Here is a 20,723-nt window from a genome sequence, read left to right as displayed (position 1 = left end):
CGAGAGGTGTCGTCGACATCTTGACACTAAACTTGCCTCTATTGAACATAATATGGAAGATGAACCGGAGCCTGAATATAAATGTGAATAATGTTTTTTGGAATTTTACAACTTGAACGAATATGAACATTCATTTTTTATGCTCTGAGAATGACGTTTATTGTGACGTATATAGAAATAATAAAATATTATTAGTTTTTAATCTAATTTGTGTTATAAAATATTTTTTTTTTACATTTTACAAAATGGTTCTTACTTAAAAAATGATTTTCTTAATTCATGTCAATCTATGTAAACATGGATACATTAAAAAATATACATTTTGTAGACAACATAAATTAGCTTTTCTACATCCTTATTCAATTTACTGTGGTATATGGAATTTGTAGCAGTGATATTAAACAAAATAATATTGCGTGTTTTTGAGTTGAGAATTTATAATAATCTAGATTTTTTTTAGGAACAGTTTGCTGACTGAAAAAGTGGTTGGTCATAAAGAAAAGGAATCTTATTACAAATGTTTAACTTGTAAAGAGTGTTTTGAAGATCTGCGCGAAGTAAAATTCCACCAACACCAACCAACATGCAAGTATTTCTGCGAGAGGTGTCGTCGACAGCTTGACACTAAACTTGCCATTGTGATCCATGTTATTGAACATAATATGGACGATGAACCGGAACCTGAATATGAATGTCAACAATGTTTTTTGGAATTCTACAATTTGGACGAATATGAGCAGCACCAAAACAGTTGTCTTAGAGAAACTGTTGCTTCGCAAACTAATTTGAACAGTACAGATTCAAATTTACGTTCAATTCATCACAGTGAAAGTGAACAACAAAATCAACATACCGCTGAAATTAACGGTCATCTTAAAATTCTTGATTCAAATAATATTCCTGAAAAAACAAAATATTATTGCAAGTACTGTACCATAGGTTTTCATTCACAGTCTAACCTGAACAACCATTTGACAACTAACTTAGACGACCAACAGTATGGCTGTAACGAGTGCGGAAAGTTTTTTTTAGATAAAAGTTCTCTTATAAAGCACATAAAGATACATAACAGTCGAAAACCCTATAAACCCGACACACGCCAAAAACGTGTTGCAAAAAGTAGTAACTCAAATGCCCATATTAAGATTCACACTGGTGAAAAACCTTTTAAATGTAAATACTGTGACAAATGTTTTACACTAGCTGCTGATTTAAAAACTCATATTAGGTGTCACACCGGTGAAAAACCTTTTAAATGTAAATACTGTGACAAATGTTTTACAGTTTCATGTAACTTGAATAGTCATCTTAGGATTCACACCGGTGAAAAACCTTTTAAATGTAAATATTGTGACAAATGTTTTACGACTAAAGGTACTTTAAGCAACCATATTAAAACCCACACTGGTGAAAAGCCCTTTAAGTGTAAATATTGTGACAAATGTTTTACACAAACTGGTCATTTAAAAACTCATATTAGGAGTCACACCGGTGAAAAACCTTTTAAATGTAAATATTGTGACAAATGTTTTACACAAGCTGTCAGTTTAAAAACTCATATTAGGAGTCACACCGGTGAAAAACCTTTTAAATGTAAATATTGTGACAAATGTTTTACACAAGCTTTCAGCTTAAAAACTCATATTATGAGTCACACCGGTGAAAAACCTTTTAAATGTAAATATTGTGACAAATGTTTTACACAAGCTGGTAATTTAAAAACTCATATTAGGTGTCACACCGGTGAAAAACCTTTTAAATGTAAATAATTAAACAAATGTTTTACACGAGCTGTCAGTTTAAAAACTCATATTAGGAGTCACACCGGTGAAAAACCTTTTAAATGTAAATATTGTGAAATTTTTTTTGCAGATACATCTAATTTAAGAAGCCATATTAAGATTCACACCAGTGAGAGACCATTTAAATGTAAATATTGTGTTAAATGTTTTACAGCTGGATTTAGATTAAAATCCTATATCAAGACTAGAGTAATTATCCGTCGACCATGTAATAACAGTTTTTTTAATGAACGATAACGAACGCAAAATCGTTTATTAATGAGTCCCATTAATGCATGATTTTTCAAATGTTTTACTTTAATGAATGATTTTATCATAAGGTCTGTTCGTAGGGAATTTCAAACTGGTTTCCAACTGAAAATCGGAAATTGCTGCATTTTATTGGTTGAATGCTCACGTGACATTGACATTTTAAGGGTAATCGACATATTCCTTTGATTATTAGTTGGAGATTCCTTCTGCGAACCAAATACTCTCATAGTATAGTTCCATCCTTCTTTATTTGTATTAAACAGAGAGAACTAGAAGCACATTATTAAGTTGACATCCACTTTTAACGGCAGAACTAACTGTCTCTGTCATTGTCAAGAGTGCCAAAATGTAAATTTTGTAACCAATGTTTTACGACTAAAACAAGTTTGAACTACCATGTTGGAATTCCATTTTTAATTTTTTTTAACTCATTTAATAATGTTTTAAAAAATAGGGGGTTTTGTTTAAAAAAATAGTTATTTACCGAACAAGTGCGGAAAGTGGTACTTTCCCGCACGAGACTGCAGTTGTCCGAGGAAACAGTGGCGAGAAATTTTCATTAAATTGAACAAAAACGTATAGTAAAATTACTAAAATGAAAGCCTCTGTTTGCAAAGATGATTAAAAGTGTATTCTTAATTGAGAAATCAAATTGTTTTTTTAATTGAAATGTATTTTTTTCTTCGCTTGAATAAAAATAAAAACACAAAAATGGTATTTTCGTTCTACACATATAAACCAAAACTGCAAGTCTATTTTACACATATATTGTAACTAATCTTGTAATGCGGAAAAATTAACTTTATCGCACCCGAGTACGAAAATAGTTATTTGCGCAACTAGGGAGAAAAGTGCAACTTTTGCTCCCGCGAAAAAATCAAAGTTCAATGGTGCGAAAGCAGTTTACTCCAGAGTTGCACATCTAATTTTTCTTACGACCAATGTTATCTTTTATGAAAAAACCAGCAGTTAAATTCTATGTTAATACCTGGCTGAAAAAGGTGTTATTACTAAAGATATGTTTGTCAATTTGTCAAAAAAAGTGACAAACTAGACAGTGTAATTTTTACTGGTGGCACTTTTCCTCCCTATGAATCACCCTGTATATCCAAAAGTAATTTTTAGCTATGTATCTCAATATTTTCTAAAGCTTTTGTATTCAACATTTTTTTGTATTTTTCGAAACTATCTATCGTTCTCACCCTGTACAAAAGGTTTTACTGATAGAAAAGTGGCACCCTCCATTAAGGGCCGGTACTTTCACCTCCGAATAAATTTATTCTTAGGATAATTTCTATAGAAATGACGGAATTGACCAATACCAGCGTCTGATTTCACGGTTTCCATAGATATTATCCTTAGAATAAAGTTATTCTGAACTGAAAGTACTGGGCCTACGAAATACAGGGTGTTTCGGGAGGAAAGGGAAATATTTTGGCAACTGCACGTTCGAATAGACAACAAAAGAATCGGATTAAAATCGGACAAAAAAAATTAAAAAAAAGCAAAACTCAGAGTCGATCTCCACAAATATATATCATATTACATTCACTACTCCACTGCGTGCTTATGGACTACTACTTTTCAATATGGGTTCATTTATCTTATTTTAACCTCCTGGACGCATTCCCAAAATATTTCCATTTCCTCCCAGAACACCCTGTATAAATCTTATAACTTTTCACTAGTTGGAATATACCAGTTACAAGTAGTAATTCATGTCATGTAATTACAAATACGTCAAAAAACATTAATAATATTTAGACATATGTTTTCGTTCGTATTGCAAAATGTATGAGCATTTTTAATTATGTTAAACTTTCTAAGTCTTATTTTATTATCCCCAAATATTAAAGAGAATAGAAAATACTTTAAAATCAGTTGGCAGTTTTATTTTAATGATGTGTTACCAGCTTTGTAAGAGTTGAAATTAAGAGTAGCAACTCTTAATAAAAACTGTATACGGCACAAATTAGGTTCCCTACATCCTTATTCAATCTTCGTAAATGTCGTGATAAAATCTTGTTTTACTGTCGTGTTTGGAAGTTGTAGTAATTTGGTAGCAGGGATGATAAATAAAATTGCAAGTTGTTGTAAACTGATAATAATCTAATTTTTTTTAGGAACAATTTGCTGATTGATGACGTTGATAATGAAGGAATGGGATCTTATTACAAATGTTTAACTTGTAAAGAGACATTTGATGATTTTCACGAAGTAAAACTCCACCAACACCAACCAACATGCAAGTATTTCTGCGAGAGGTGTCGTCGACATCTTGACATTAAACTTGCCTCTATTGAACATAATATGGAAGATGAACCGGAACCTGAATATAAATGTGAATAATGTTTTTTGGAGTTTTACAACTTGAACGAATATGAACATCACCAAAAGAGATGTCTCCGCTAACCGATTTGAACAGTTCAGGCTCAAATTTACGTTCAATACATCTCTTTTCTAATCTAATCTTCTAGGATCACACAATGAAGTCGATTACTGCACACATCATCATCATCACTGTCACAAAAGCATCTCCCATACTGGCCCATCAGCATCCAGTTTCCAGCGAGTTGGTTGCGCTGGTGGGCGTCCTCTTTTTCTGTATTTTTCCACTTTTGGTCTCCATTCTAATATTTTTTTTATCCATCGGCCATCGTTACTTTGTTCTGGTTCCCCTTCTTACCTTGCATTACTTGTATTTTCTGAATGTTGTTCTTGATCATTATTAATGTCTCTGAACCGTATGTTAAAACCGGGAGAACGCATTGGTTAAATACCTTCTTTTTTTAAACACCTTGGAAGACTGGATCGGAAAGCTGTTCTTAATTTTCCATAAGCTGTCCAGGTTAAACCTATTGTACGCTTTATTTCGTGTGTTTGATCCAATACTTATCTCGTGTCCCAAGTATTTGTATAGGCCTACTTGTTCTATGTTTTGAGGTCTGTTCGCAGACATAATTTCCAACTAGTAATCGGAGAAATAGGTACATCTATTGGCCACAAACCAGAAAACATAATAGTCACGTGAGCATTCAACCAATGAAACTTGACATTTACGGTTTCTGAGTTGGAAACCAGTCAGGGATTGCCTCTGCGAACATACCTATAGCTGAATCAATTACGAACTGGAAAATGGTTTAGTCGGTTTTATGATAAAGGAATCTAAAATCTGGTGCTCCAGCTTGACAAATGCTTTAAAGTTGATGGCGACTATGTTGAAAAGTGAAAAAATATTATATCTTAGTTTTTAATCTAATTTGTGTTATAAAATATATTTTTTTTAATTTTGGCATATAAAGTGACACTTTTCAAAACTGATTAGAGTGACAAAACGTTTTACTTTATGTAACTAGTTATGAAATAGCTATTTATGTAACCAGTTACGAAAAGATCGATTTTGTGTAACGAATGAATGTTTGTAGGGCGAGCGCTGCGAGGTCCTACAATTTGAATGAGTTACACAATAAGACATTTTCGAAACGTGTTGCATACATAATTTTTTTTAATTTTGACCAAAAAGCGGTAAAAACCATCTTTTAAAGTGATTTAACACAAATATTCACTTTCATAGCACCTTGTATAAAGAGTGACAACGACATGTTATGATGGATGTCGCCCATATGTTTCTACGGAAATGCATAAAAACAGGGAGTGATGAAATTAACTTTTCTTACTAACTTAACTTTCTACATAAAGTAAACCGTTTTATCACTCTAATCAGTTTTGAAAAGTGTCACTTTATATGCCAAAACTAGAAAAAGTTCATTTCATCACTCCCTGTTTTATGCATTTCCGTAGAAACATATGGGCGACATCCATCATAACATTTCGTTGTCACTGTTTATACAAGGTGCTATGAAAGTGAATATTTGTGTAAAATCACTTTAAAAACCAACAACATACAAACAACACACCTCAACAACATTAAAACAGCATGTCTATTCATGGACATAAACAAAGCTTTCGACAGTGTTTGGCATAAGGGACTACTCTACAAACTACATAGACTTAACACACCAAAATACTTACTTTACACTATCAGAAACTTACTGGAAAACAGACAACTGCACGTTCGAATAGACAACAAAATCTCCTTTTCCTTCAGCCCTGAGCAGGGATTACCGCAAGGCTCACCTCTTTCACCTGTACTTTATAATCTGTACTGCCATGACATATACAACCATAACAAGCAAGACAAAAATCATATTGACGAAACAGCATACATATTACAATACGCAGACGACACTGCACTTATTGTTCACGACAAAACTACAACAAAAGCAGTTTCAAAACTACAATCACTTACTGACGACACCATGACATGGTTCTACAGATGGATACTAACGCCTAACGCAACTAAAAACCAGCTTTTATTACTGAACCATCAAATAAAAAACGACTCACCAAACATAACCGCAGACGGACACACAACTGATCCCAAACAAGACGTAAAATACTTAGGGATAACACTGGACCAAAAACTAAAATTCACAAAACACCTTAAAAATGTCCGGACTGAAATCATTAAAAGAACAAAACACTTTAGGTCACTAACATACAAAAACAAAGGCATCAGTACAAAAACGGCAACTCAAATATACAAATCCATCTGTTGACCGGTCCTGGACTACGGACACTTACTTACAGCAAACGCTACGGAGACTAAAAAATATACACAAATTACTGAACAGATTGCTCTAAGACTAATAACAAAAATACGACATCCTGCAAACCCACTACACAACCCATCCAACCAACTTCTCTACGAACGTACGAACATGACTAAAATAACTGACAGACTCATACAACTACAAACCAAGTGGAAAAATAACCCAAACAACTTGACAGTTGTAAATCCACTATGCATAACCAGACAGACTAGACAATCCCGTTATCTTTTCCCGGCTCTCACCCTGTTAGAACATTTTAATTAGAACTTTTTTTTTCTCAATGTATAATTTGTATATATTAATTAGAAATAAGATTACCTGTACATATTAAAAAACATGTATACGTAGGCAGAAAGACCGTAATGGTCGATAGCCATTTTTTCTTGTTGGAAAATAAAGATTGTTTATATACAGGGTGGACCATAAGTAATGGGACATAGAGCTACAGCATATTCCTGACATCAAAATAATACGATTTAGCGAAATTGTTCTATACCGAAAATTAATATTAAGAAAGATACAGGGTGTGAAAGTTGAAATTTTATTTTAGCTTTTTTGTCATATCTTCACGGTCTTTTGATATAAATTACTGAAAGTTGGTATAAAGGGGTTTTGGCAGACGGAAAATACGATGCTTTCATTTGTTTTGTAGTAGCTGATAGGGGGCGCTAGCGGTAACCATCTCTGTCCCTTCAAGAGGCTCAAACTTTTTTTTACGGAACTGAAACGGCCATATGACTTCAAAATATGATTCTAAGATGTTTTCTACGTAAAAAAGGTATACTTGTTGTAAGTCTTAAAAGTCGACCGTTTTCGAGTTATTTAATCTTTTATTATTGCATGCATTTACATGTACAGCAGATTTTAATTACTATTTTTTTTTAAATTCTAATTAGGATTTGATACAAAAACAAAAAGGGCGTTCATAACAACTAGCTTTATTTTAAAGTTTACAAACATTTTTTAAACGGTCAAATTTACATACAGAAACTGTTATGTGTGTAACTTAAGGGTATACAGCACATATCGTATTAACATACGACAATGCATGCAATAATAAAACATTAAATAACTCGAAAACAGTCAACTTTTAAGACTTACAACAAGTATACCTTTTTTACATAGAAAACATCTTAGAATCATGTTTTGAGAGCATATGGTCGTTTCAGTTCCGTAAAAAAAAGTTAGAGTCTCTTGAAGGAACGGATATGGTTGCAGCTAGCGCCCCCTATCAGCTACTACAAAACAAATGAAAGCATCGTATTTAGCGCCTGCCAAAACCCCTTTATACCAACTTTCAGTAATTTATATCAAAGGACCGTGAAGATATGATAAAAAAACAAAAATAAAATTTCAACTTTCACACCCTGTATCTTTCTTAATATTAATTTTCGGTATAGAACAATTTCGCTAAATCGTATTATTTTGATGTCAGGAATATGCTGTAGCTCTATGTCCCATTACTTATGGTCCACCCTGTATATCACTTTAAAAGATGGTTTTTACCGCTTTTTGGTCAAAATTAGAAAAAATTATGTATGCAACACGTTTCGAAAATGTCTTATTGTGTAACTCATTCAAATGGGCCTGTCCCACAATTTTTTTTTATTTCATAACTACAAAGACGGATTGAAAATGTTATACCCGTATTTTTTTGTTTTCAAAAATATTAAGTCTAAATAGAAAAAAAATGATGATAAAAACTACATTAATCTCATGTTTAAAACGCCCGCCGCCGGTGACGTACTACATACACTATCAACCAATCAGCGACAAGAAGTGAAACAGATGGCGTGCAACAGCCAATAAAATCGCCCAGAATTACGTACGTCACATGGGCGCCAAAACAGATCTTTTAAATTTAATGGACAAATTCAAACTAATGTAGGAACATTTACGACCATAATTTTTTCTTCAAGAATATGAAAAATTAGTTTTTTGATCCTATTCTTTCGATTCCAGTCATTAAAACAAAAATTTATGATATGTGGGATAGGCCCATTGTAGGACTTCGCTGCGCTCGCCCTACAAACATTCATTCGTTACACAAAATTGATCTTTTCGTAACTGGTTACATAAATAGCTATTTTTACATTTCACAAAATGGTTCTTACTTAAAAAATGATTTCCTTAATTCATGTCAATCTATGTAAACATGGATACATTAAAAAATATACATTTTGTAGACAACATAAATTAGCTTTTCTACATCCTTATTCAATTTACTGTGGTATATGGAATTTGTAGCAGTGATAGTAAACAAAATAATATTGCGTGTTTTTGAGTTGATAATTCATAATAATCTAGATTTTTTTAGGAACAGTTTGCTGACTGAAAAACTGGTTGGTCTTAAAGGAAAGGAATCTTATTACAAATGTTTAACTTGTAAAGAGTGTTTTGATGATCTGCGCGAAGTAATATTCCACCAACACCAACCAACATGCAAGTATTTCTGCGAGATGTGTCGTCGACAACTTGACACTAAACTTGCCAATGTGATCCATGTAATTGAACATAACATGGACAATGAACCGGAACCTGAATACGAATGTGAACCATGTTTTTTGGAATTATACAACTTGAACGAATCTGAGAATCACCAAAAGAGTTGTTCCAGAGAAATTGTTGCTTCGCAAATTAATTTGAACAGTTCAGACTCAAATTTACGTTCAATACATCACAGTGAATGTGAACAACATAAACAACATACTGCTGATATTAACGGTCATCTTAAAATCTTTGATTCAGACAATATTCTTGAAAAGTTGAAATATTATTGCAAGTACTGTAATATAGGTTTTCATTCACAGTCTAACCTCAACAACCATTTGACAACTAACTCAGACGGCCAACAGTATGGATGCCATGAGTGTGGAAAATTTTTTTAGATAAAAGTTTTCTTATAAAGCACTTAGAGATACATAACCGCCGAAAACCCTATAAATGCGACACACGGCTAAAATGTATTGCAAAAAGTGCAAAAAACCGTCTTAAATGTAAATATTGTGACAAATGTTTTACACAAGCTGTCAGTTTAAAAACTCATATTAGGAGTCACACCGGTGAAAAACCTTTTAAATGTAAATATTGTGACAAATGTTTTACAGTTTCATGTAACTTGAGTAGTCATCTTAGGATTCACACCGGTGAAAAACCTTTTAAATGTAAATATTGTGACAAATGTTTTACGACTAAAGGTGCTTTTAGCAACCATATTAAAACCCACACTGGTGAGAAGGCCTTTAAATGTAAATATTGTGACAAATGTTTTACACAAGCTGTCAGTTTAAAAACTCATATTAGGAGTCACACCGGTGAAAAACCTTTTAAATGTAAATATTGTGACAAATGTTTTACACAAGCTGTTAATTTAAAAACCCATATTATGGTTCACACCGGTGAAAAACCTTTTAAATGTAAATATTGTGACAAATGTTTTACACAAGCTGTCAGTTTAAAAACTCATATTAGGAGTCACACCGGTGAAAAACCTTTTAAATGTAAATATTGTGACAAATGTTTTACACAAGCTGTTAATTTAAAAACCCATATTATGATTCACACCGGTGAAAAACCTTTTAAATGTAAATATTGTGACAAATGTTTTATACGAGCTAGTCATTTAAAATCTCATATTAGGATTCACACCGGTGAAAAGTAATTTAAATGTAAATATTGTGAAAAATATTTTACCATCAGATCTAGTTTATGCGCCCATATCACACGGATGAAAAGTTTTTTTAAATATAAGGATTTTAGGAAGTGATTTGCAGTAGTTCCTCAATAAAATCGACTTATTAATAAGATTTTAACTAAAGACAGACATATTAGGAGTCACACCTGTGAAAAACCTTTTAAATGTAAATATTGTGACAAATGTTTTACGACTCAAGGTGCTTTTAGCAACCATATTAAAACCCACACTGGTGAAAAGCCCTTTAAATGTAAATATTGTGACAAATGTTTTACACAAGCTGTCAGTTTAAAAACTCATATTAGGAGTCACACCGGTCAATTTTGGCTTATTTAAGATGTCTATTTAAGATCATAATCATAGCAACCAAACAGGTATAATTATTGTTGTATATACATCATAGGTGGACAGTTTTCATTATTAGAAATAGGAGAGGTGTATTACTACTTAAATATAAAAGTTATTCTGATTGACAATAATCGGCGAAAAAATTATGTGTTTGACTCGGCGAAAATGCACATTTACTTCCTCATCTTTCTTCATGGCCTCGTCTTCGACTCGGCAATGAATAGCGCTGCGGCAGTAAATGGGCTACTTTTTCGCCTTGTAAAACAAATAACTATTTTTTACATTTTACAAAATGGTTCTTACTTAAAAAATGATTTTCTTAATTCATGTCAATCTATGTAAACATGGATACATTAAAAAATATACATTTTGTAGACAACATAAATTAGCTTTTCTACATCCTTATTCAAATTACTGTGGTATATGGAATTTGTAGCAGTGATAGTAAACAAATAATATTGCGTGTTTTTGAGTTGAGTATTCATAATAATCTAGATTTTTTTTAGGAACAGTTTGCTGACTGAACAAGTGGTTGGTCATAAAGGAAAGGAATCTTATTACAAATGTTTAACTTGTAATGAGTGTTTTGATGAACTTCGCGAAGTAAAATTCCACCAACACCAAGAAACATGCAAGTATTTCTGCGAGAGGTGTCGTCGACAACTTGACACTAAACTTGCCATTGTAATCCATGTAATTGAACATAACATGGACGATGAACCGGAACCTGAATACGAATGTGAACCATGTTTTTTGGAATTATACAACTTGAACGAATCTGAGAATCACCAAAAGAGTTGTTCCAGAGAAATTGTTGCTTCGCAAATTAATTTTAACAGTTCAGACTCAAATTTACGTTCAATACATCACAATGAATGTGAACAACAAAAACAACATACTGCTGATATTAACGGTCATCTTAAAATCCTTGATTCAGACAATATTCTTGAAAAGTTGAAATATTATTGCAAGTACTGTAATATAGGTTTTAATTCACACTCTAACCTCAACAACCATTTGACAACTAACTCAGACGGCCAACGGTATGGATGCCATGAGGGTGGAAAGTTTTTTTTAGATAAAAGTTTTCTTATAAAGCACTTAAAGATACATAACCGTCGAAAACCCTATAAATGCGACACACGGCTAAAATGTATTGCAAAAAGTGCTAAAAACCGTCTTAAATGTAAATATTGTTACGATTTTCCCGTGGGTTCACACAAAGTCAGTTTAACTCAACAATTAATAACTTTATTTACACCAAAACACTCCGTACAATAATTAACTCAGCTATTAAAAACACTACTACAATTCCACAACTATTCCACTATTTAAACTTTACCGCGTTCCCAAATTCACTACTACTCTACTCTCCGTCGTCGACGACGCCGCTTCTTTTATATTCGCAAACCACGTTCTAGAATGACCGCGAAACGCTTCGCGGGTTGCCTTGACCATTCAAGAATCTTCCAGGCGGCGGTTCCTAACTTTGGCCTACTTTAATACGCGCCCGGCCAGATATTGCGGCGCATCGGTTTCATCCCGAAGCGAGCGCTCGTTAAGAAGTATCGAGCATAGTAGGCCCAGACCGTAACACTGCCCCCCTCTTAAAGCTGATCGTCCCGATTCGCTTCATCTAATCCCTGGTATTTCTTGAGTCTGTCCAGATGGACAATTTTCATCTTGCCTTTGGGGCTGCGTTGAACTCTGTAGGCGACGTCGTTTAACCTTTTTACCACATTGTAAGGTCCCTCCCAGTGTCGTTGCCATCTTTGACTTAATCCTTTGCTCCTCCTGGGTTGAAACATCCACACAGCATCACCTTTCTTATAATTGCCACCAGTTGGTCTGTGGTCCAGTGTCATCTTCATACGGTCGTTGTTTGGTTTCATCTTCTCTCTCTCAAGTTCCCGAATTGTGATGGATCCCTTTTGTAACGAACACTGGTCACACCGTTTACACCATTCCTCAACGTCCTTTCTGAAGTTAATCCAGTAAAACCGATCTTTTATTCTAGCCAAAGTCTGGTTTACTCCAAGTGTCCTCCTCCGCGACTGTCATGTAGTTCTCTCAGCACATTCTCTTTGCAGGAATTGGGCACTATTGTTTGGTAAACAAAGCGTTTTCCGTTTGGACTTTCCCATTTGCGAGTAATTAAGTCATCTCGCAGTCGAAGCGAATTCCACTGCAACCAGTAACCCCTTACTGTTGGTCCATATCTGGAAATCTGTTGCCAATCCGGTTTCAAATCCTTCTCCAACCATCTTCTGATTACTTTCAAATCAGAGTCTGAGCGCTGTCCTTTTATTATGTCCTCCTTAGAAACGCAGCTCTTCATTCTTTTTGTAGCCTCTTTATCTGTCACCATCGCGATTTGACCAATCGTCCAACCATTATGAATTTGTCCTTTCCGATACCTTAAGTCACTATCCAAAGCTTGACGATCCTCTACATATCGCGGTAAATGTCTTTCCGGATTCTTCATTTCCTGCTCCTGGTTACGCCAGTTCTGCGGTGTCGGTAAACGAGACTGCTGTCTGCAATTCCATTGGTAATGTCCTTTACGTCCACAAATATAACATGTAATGTTTCTTTTAACAGAAGAGTTCCGGTGATTTGTTCTAATGTCCTGATTTCGTCGGCACTGTGGGTTTGGAGAACAAGACCACTGTCTGCAATTCCTTCTATAGTGTCCTTTGCGTCCACATCGATAACATTCCACTCTAGTGATCGGACGTGACCGTTCTAACTGTCTGGACTGGCCATTTGCTGATGCTGCCATTTGTTGCACTAATTGGCCGACCATTGATTCAATTTTATTTATTGATGTAGCAAGATGATCGGCTGGCGGTTCTCTTTCCTCTTGAATAGTCACGGCCCTGATCCTTGGCTTTAAATCATTGCACGCAGCTTCAACTTCCAGCGCTCGAACCAGTAATTCGCTGCTGTTGCTTCCTTTGAACATCTTCAGCATTTTCTTTACTTCCAGATCTCGAATCCCATCTACAAAATACCTGTGCCACGAGTTCTTCTTGGATTTCATCCGGGACGGCTGGGTAAGCCAGATGCACAAGGCGACGAATTTCGGCCTCAAACTCTTGTAAATTTTCACCAGTTTTCTGCAGTCTTGCCTTTAATTGTGTTTGGTACACTCCTTTCCTATGCTGATCCCCATAACGTCGTTCTAATGCAGCTACTAATGCGTCATAGTTGCTTTGTTGGGCGATAGGCAGAGTCTGTAACAGCTCCAATGCAGGTCCTCGTAATGCCACCACCAGTGCTACAGCCATTTCCTCGTTACTCCATCGATTTGCATTTGCAGCGGCCTCAAATTGGAGTTGGTACGTTGCCCATGAAGTTTGACCGTCGTATGTGGGAGGCTTGATCTTGTTTCCGGTGATCACTGTAGAGCTGGCTCTTCTGCTGTCAATTTTCCGCTCAAAGTCGCGTAGCTTTATCTCGACATTATTCTGAATTTTATTAATGTCCTCCCGAACATCATTCTGAATTTTGTTAATGTCCTCCCGAGCATCATTTAATTTTACCTGAACGTCATACTCCATCTTTTTGAGACTATCGGATACATACTCTTGGATTTCTGTCTTGTTCCGTGCTAGAACGTTCAATATTTCTACGTTACGTTTTTCTTGCCGCTCTCTATCTTCTTGACGCATTTCTATATCTTGTTGTAGCATTCTTTCTTGTTGTTGTCGAATCCTTTCTTGTTCTTCCTTCTCTTGTTGTCGAATCCTTTCTTGTTCTTCCTTCTCTTGTTGTCGAATCCTTACTTGTTCTTCCTTCTCTTGTTGTCGAATCCTTTCTTGTTCTTCCTTGTCTTGTTGTCGAATCCTTTTTTGTTCTTCCTTGTCTTGTTTAAGCATTGCCATAATAGCTGCAAATTGGGCCTCCATGTTTGCACTTTGACGTCTTGTTATTGGCATAAAATAAATTTAACACACCACTGTTCCGAAAATCTCTAGTCCGGTTCTGAACACAAGTCTTTAACCCGAAGTTTAGTTCCAATTCACGTCGCACTAAAGTCTGATCGCACTTCTGACACCAATTGTTACGATTTTCCCGTGGGTTCACACAAAGTCAGTTTAACTCAACAATTAATAACTTTATTTACACCAAAACACTCCGTACAATAATTAACTCAGCTATTAAAAACACTACTACAATTCCACAACTATTCCACTATTTAAACTTTACCGCGTTCCCAAATTCACTACTACTCTACTCTCCGTCGTCGACGACGCCGCTTCTTTTATATTCGCAAACCACGTTCTAGAATGACCGCGAAACGCTTCGCGGGTTGCCTTGACCATTCAAGAATCTTCCAGGCGGCGGTTCCTAACTGTGGCCTACTTTAATACGCGCCCGGCCAGATATTGCGGCGCATCGGTTTCATCCCGAAGCGAGCGCTCGTTAAGAAGTATCGAGCATAGTAGGCCCAGACCGTAACAATATTGTGACAAATGTTTTATGAAGAAATATAATTTAAGTAGACATATTAGGAGTCACACCGGTGAAAAACCTTTTAAATGTAAATACTGTGACAAATGTTTTACACAAGCTACTCATTTAATATCTCATATTAGGATTCACACCGGTGAAAAGTAATTTAAATGTAAATATTGTGAAAAATATTTTACCATCAGATCTAGTTTATGCGCCCATATCACACGGATGAAAAGTTTTTTTAAATATAAGGATTTAGGAAGTGATTTGCAGTAGTTCCTCAATAAAATCGACTTATTAATAAGATTTTAACTAAATAATCGAAAATTAATTAAAGGTTTTTAAAGAGAAGTAGAAGTCTCTTTTCTCTCAGTAGAGTTGTATGAATACCAAAGGGAAGTAATAACAGACACACAGTAGTCACCATAATATTTTATTTCAGCCGTCAATTAAGTCCTTCTCAACCGGTTTCGGGCATATAAATGCCCATCTTCAGGAGCTCAAATAGCAACTTAGTTCACTAGCTATCTTTTTATAAAGGATTAAACAGTGAAGCCCATGTTCTGATGAAACTGAATTTAAGAAGGTGGTGCTTAAGGGGGTAACAACGCCGATTATGGAGAAAGAAAGGCACTAATACTACATTCTATATGACTATACTTAATATTTAAATTAAAACACTAAGAGAAAAGCCCCTACTAATTTATCCTTTAAAAAATTGTTATTCACTCTACTCTTCTATACGGTGACGAGGATTAACGCTGTCAGACGCTATGAAAAGAAAGCTGCAAGGATAGAAATAATTACCAACAAAGAAGAATTTTTCCGAAGAATAAGATGTGAGCCTGGAATCATGCTTCTGTGAAAAGTAGAAATTTAGAGTATTTTCCCAAGCAGTAAGCTGTCGTGAAAATGACCTCATATTCTGGTAAACTTTGGTTTATTAAGACGTCATCTGATGTTGTAATATTCGGGGGTAATATCCCTAGTGTATTTAATTTTTCCGGAAAAATTCGGAAAAACGAGTTTCTAAGTAATTTGTTTTAACAAATAGCATGAGCGAGAGTGGTGGATCTCCGGAAAAGACCTTTATTAAAAATCTTATTTAATCTTACCACAGCTTGGCCGGTTTGTTAATGTATTTTAAAAGTATCTCAGTATATTTGCACTAAGTATAGTCACAGTCACACATTATAAAGTTTCTCTTACCTCTTTTCCCTCTTTGTCGCTCCACAACCAAACTACAATTGATTGATTGAATTAACACCGTTTTTTACCTTCAGGGCGAATAAAACAACATAGAATTTATTTTTATCAGCGGTTCGCCGCCATCTTTGAGCTGAAATCAACCCGACCAATCAAAAGTGAGACGACATGTTTTTGTATAAAGTCACTGTAGTACCAACTGCACAGCCACGCCATCTACCAGAACCACTGTGGTTTCTAAAATGGAGTAAACTATACTTCTTAAGATGGTGAATGCCTATGTTTCCACGAATCACGACAGTTAATATTGTAGATTGTGTTAGCAAATTTGAACTCTGGGTTTCAAATTTACATAGGCGAAAGTAACGGGTGTTCAATAATTGTTATGGTCAGATCGCTTATGGATGGCAATTGTCACTAAAACCGTATGTCTTAGATAACGTTGCAAACCATTATTACACGACAGCTGTCAATCCGCCGGTTTGTTTGATTTCAAACCCTATACGAACTTATCAACGGCCGTATGTTCATACTACAACGAGAGAACCACAGCCAGGTGGAGTTTGGAGCAACATTTACTATACTGTTTCGATGCGCAGCTAATAAGATTCGCATAGTGATCATGATAGCCAACGTCTCTAATCAGATACGACAATAGAAGAAGAAGGAAGAAGTGTTAAAAATAGAAATAACTTCAAAAGAGAGAGAAAGTATTCAGATTGGCAGTTTTATTTTAATGAAGCTTCGTACACCACTGTGAATGAATATTAGTACACCTGTGATGCCCCGGGAAAATAATAGCAATTTTTTTTTGTTTATTTTTCAAAGTCAAAATTGTAATCAAAATTAAATTAAAACTTACGGAATTAGTTTGAGGCACATCTGAACACTACTAGACACAACACTTAAATGAAAGACTAGTTTGAAAGAAAAATCTGACTTCAAATCCTAAGCCAAACCTCTAAGAGATTTAATTGGCCAGCGTCGTTAATCCAGAAGCGGGGATATATTTCTATTAGTAGGTGTTTACAAAGAAAGGAATTTTTCCAAGTCATACTGTCGCCACAAATTCTCACCTTTTTGACCCCAAGCAAAAATGATTTATTGCCTGGAGCTGCAGGAAAAAAATTAATATTATTTTATTGCATCCGGCGACATGTTTTTGAAATTCCACCTTTTGACCTGTCGCATTCCTGCTCACAGAATGATGTAAATTTCGTAGTATAAATATTCACACCATTTTGGCAAACAGTCAGTCAGAAACGGGCAGTCAAAACTGAAACGTCGTCAAGTCGAAGACAAGTGTGAAAAATCGGTTAAAGTCCAAAAAAGACCTAATGGGGTCAAGTTCTAGTCATGTTCAGTAGTGCAAAATAAGTTAACCACGTAGCCGCTTGACCTAAAGCCTGTCACTTCAACTCAACTCAAAATGTCCAGAAGGTACGTTTAAGCCAGAATTGCTAACTAGACCTAAGTCTTTGAAACCGAACCGTACCTAGCTGAGTAATGTACTTGGAATCTGAATAAATGTTTGACCCAAGATTGGTGGTTGTGTCATTTAGGGTATAGCGCTTGCCCCTCGAACCCCAAACATAAGCTTGTAAGACCCAAAATTGGAAGAAGGCATTTTTGGGCCATTACATTTGGTGTCAGGTGTGGGGTTGTTAAAACTATCCTAGAGGAAACAAAGGGTAGAAGGGGCAAGTTATACTTGGATTTAAAAGGAAAAAAAAAAAAATCCAAAAGCTATCCCTAAACATGGAGAGAAGAGGTAGAGGAGCAGAACAACACGCCAACCGAGATGACCAGCAGCCGACTAACCCCGTGGTTAATAATGGAGCAGTTATGTGCTTAGATATAGTACCAACATACGACGGACAAGGCTCAATTGGAGACTTTATGTCAATTATTGAAGAAACAGCGATTTTAGCTAATTGGAGTGACCGACAGAAAACTTGCATTGTCAGGCTAAAGTTACGTGGTAAAGCCAAACAATTTATTGATTCGGAACCAGAACTGCAAACTACCGCAGATTGGGCTAAGCTTAAGCAGGAATTACGAACGCAGTTCAGCCGCCCTTGTGTGAAAGGATCCGCCATTAAAAACTTCATTGAGTGCCGCCAACGCATAGGAGAAACCTGTCGTCAATATCTCACCCGTCTGAAGCTGCTTGCTAATAAAACCCTGGAGTTGACTGGAGATGCTACGGATGACGCCGCTGACCGACGCAAATTGGAAAAGGACATCTCCACACAATTTGTATTGGGCTTAGTGCATCCCTTAAAACAACGGGTACTCAGTAAAAACCCAAGCAACTTGACAGCAGCGTTAGAGTGTGCCGAGCAAGAGGAAAGTATAGAGAACCTAATTCATTCATCCACCAGCCGAGAGTGTCGAGCCGTTAAATTGAACCAACAAAACGTACAGCCTAGAAAGTATTATTGTAATATTTGCAAGAAGCCAGGACACACGGACAACTACTGCCGAAATGCAAATTCCCGAAATCTCCGTCAGGTTCGAACGAGAAATAACTTATGCTTTAAGTGTAACAAACCAGGGCACTACCAACGAGACTGTCCTGATACTAGACGAGCAACTCAAGTTTACAATAACCAAAATAGAAATACTTCTGTAAGGGCCAGAAATACAACCACTAGCAATCAGCAACAACGAACCTGCTTTAGATGTAACCAACCAGGACATTTTGCTAGGGAATGCACCGCCGAAATTGGGTCTTTAAATTTAAACTCCGACGCAGCCGCTTCCCAGCCCCGAAGCCCGGCTGCCATGGAGGCAACGTGGGAATAAGTGAAAGTGTTAGTGTAGGGATAAACATTTGCGAATGGAAGAGAATCTCCGGGCCCTGCAATGTTGCTAAGGTAACAATAGCTGAAAAGTTATATTGGGCACTGATAGATTCTGGAGCTGTTTTATCCCTAGTTAAACCCTCAGTTGCTCAGGGGTTTATACCGTTACAAAATAGTGAAATTAACTTAGTGGATATTCAGGGAAATAGTATTCCCATTTTAGGAAGCACGTATTTGCGTGTAGGCATTGGGCCAAGAAGAATTGTGGAACATGAGTTCAAGGTACTTGAAACTGAGAGTTTTCAAACAGATTTAATATTGGGTCTCGATTTTTTGCATAAACATGGTGCAACTATTGATTGGGGAAGAGGAGAAATGGTACTCCTAGGAGAAAAACTACCTCTATATGAAGAGAATTTGGGGAGTTTATATGGGACTTTAAATGGACCACAAGTACAGAATCAGACGCATTCACACACTGCTATCTCCAACGATCATTCATCGTTGCTACCAACAACGAGGGATGTGGGCCTTCAAACGATTGGTAGTCGTTTGGAAGCAATGGAAAAATCAAACTCAGAAAAACATGGATGTTCTGAGGGCAAACTTGTATGTTTCGGTGATTTTAAAATGGATTCACGAGCTGCCGAAAAGGAAGGCTCCGAAGTCCGGGGAGAATTTTTTGATGAGACTCATTATGTGGAAAATGAGGGAAAATCGTGGAAAATTTTATTAGAGGAAGATTTAATTATACCCCCAAGGAGTGAGGTGATTTGTTTAGCTAGTATAGCTGATTCTTCAAGAGTTACGACTCAGCATGTTGTCATAGAGCCATGTGAAGATTCTCAGCAGGGATTACTAGTTGCGAGAAGTCTCTGTAAAAAAGGGGACAAGGTGCCTGTGAGGCTCATGAATGTATCAGATAAAGATATGCTGGTACAGCGAAGACAAAGGATAGCAGACGCCTTTGAAGTGGATATTGAGAATAAGCCTGATGTACAAGAGCAAGCTATTAGAAAAGTAAATTTAGAAAGTACCCAAGTAATATTAAAGCAATTAAACCTGGAAGACGTCAAAAGTGACGACGATGCCAAGCTAAAAAGATTGGTTGTGGAATTTATAGATATTTTCCATTCTCCTGACCAAAAGTTGACTTGTACGACAAAAGTGACACACCGTATCATCACTGAAAACGTACCATCGATAATAAAGAGGCCATACCGAGTACCGTATCATCGACAACCAATATTGAGAAAGGAAATTCAAAAATTATTGGATGACGGAATTATTGTAGAAAGTCAGTCTCCGTGGAGTTTCCCTGCCATATTGATTGAAAAGCGAAGACATCCAGGTGAAGAGGTGCAATATAGGCTTTGTATAGACTATCGTGAACTCAATGCAATAACAAAAACAGATTTCTTTCCCCTGCCTAACATTCAAGAAACTATTGACAAATTGGCTAATGCGGAATTGTTTAGTA

At 35.9% G+C, this 20,723-nt stretch overlaps 2 protein-coding genes across 2 annotated transcripts; both read left to right on the top strand.

Moving 5' to 3' along the window:
- The first annotated feature begins 466 nt into the window (after positions 1 to 466).
- Positions 467 to 3,934, top strand: LOC145727158 (uncharacterized). The gene has a single exon (XM_081976637.1). It carries the CDS (start codon positions 663 to 665, stop codon positions 1,767 to 1,769), a length of 1,107 nt encoding a protein of 368 aa, XP_081832763.1. The 5' UTR covers positions 467 to 662; the 3' UTR covers positions 1,770 to 3,934.
- A 5,252-nt stretch (positions 3,935 to 9,186) lies between these two features.
- On the top strand, positions 9,187 to 10,493 carry LOC145725908 (uncharacterized). Its single transcript, XM_081974825.1, has 2 exons — positions 9,187 to 9,523; positions 9,598 to 10,493. Exons 1-2 carry the CDS (start codon positions 9,187 to 9,189, stop codon positions 10,386 to 10,388), a joined length of 1,128 nt encoding a protein of 375 aa, XP_081830951.1. The 3' UTR covers positions 10,389 to 10,493.
- The last annotated feature ends 10,230 nt before the right edge of the window (positions 10,494 to 20,723 follow it).

The sequence above is a fragment of the Ips typographus genome, linkage group LG3, assembly GCF_016097725.1.
Source record: "Ips typographus isolate SLU linkage group LG3, UJ_Ityp_2.0, whole genome shotgun sequence".
Lineage (NCBI taxonomy): Eukaryota > Metazoa > Arthropoda > Insecta > Coleoptera > Curculionidae > Ips > Ips typographus.
Note: the sequence above shows the minus strand (reverse complement) of the source record. Positions and strands in the feature narration are given on the sequence as shown.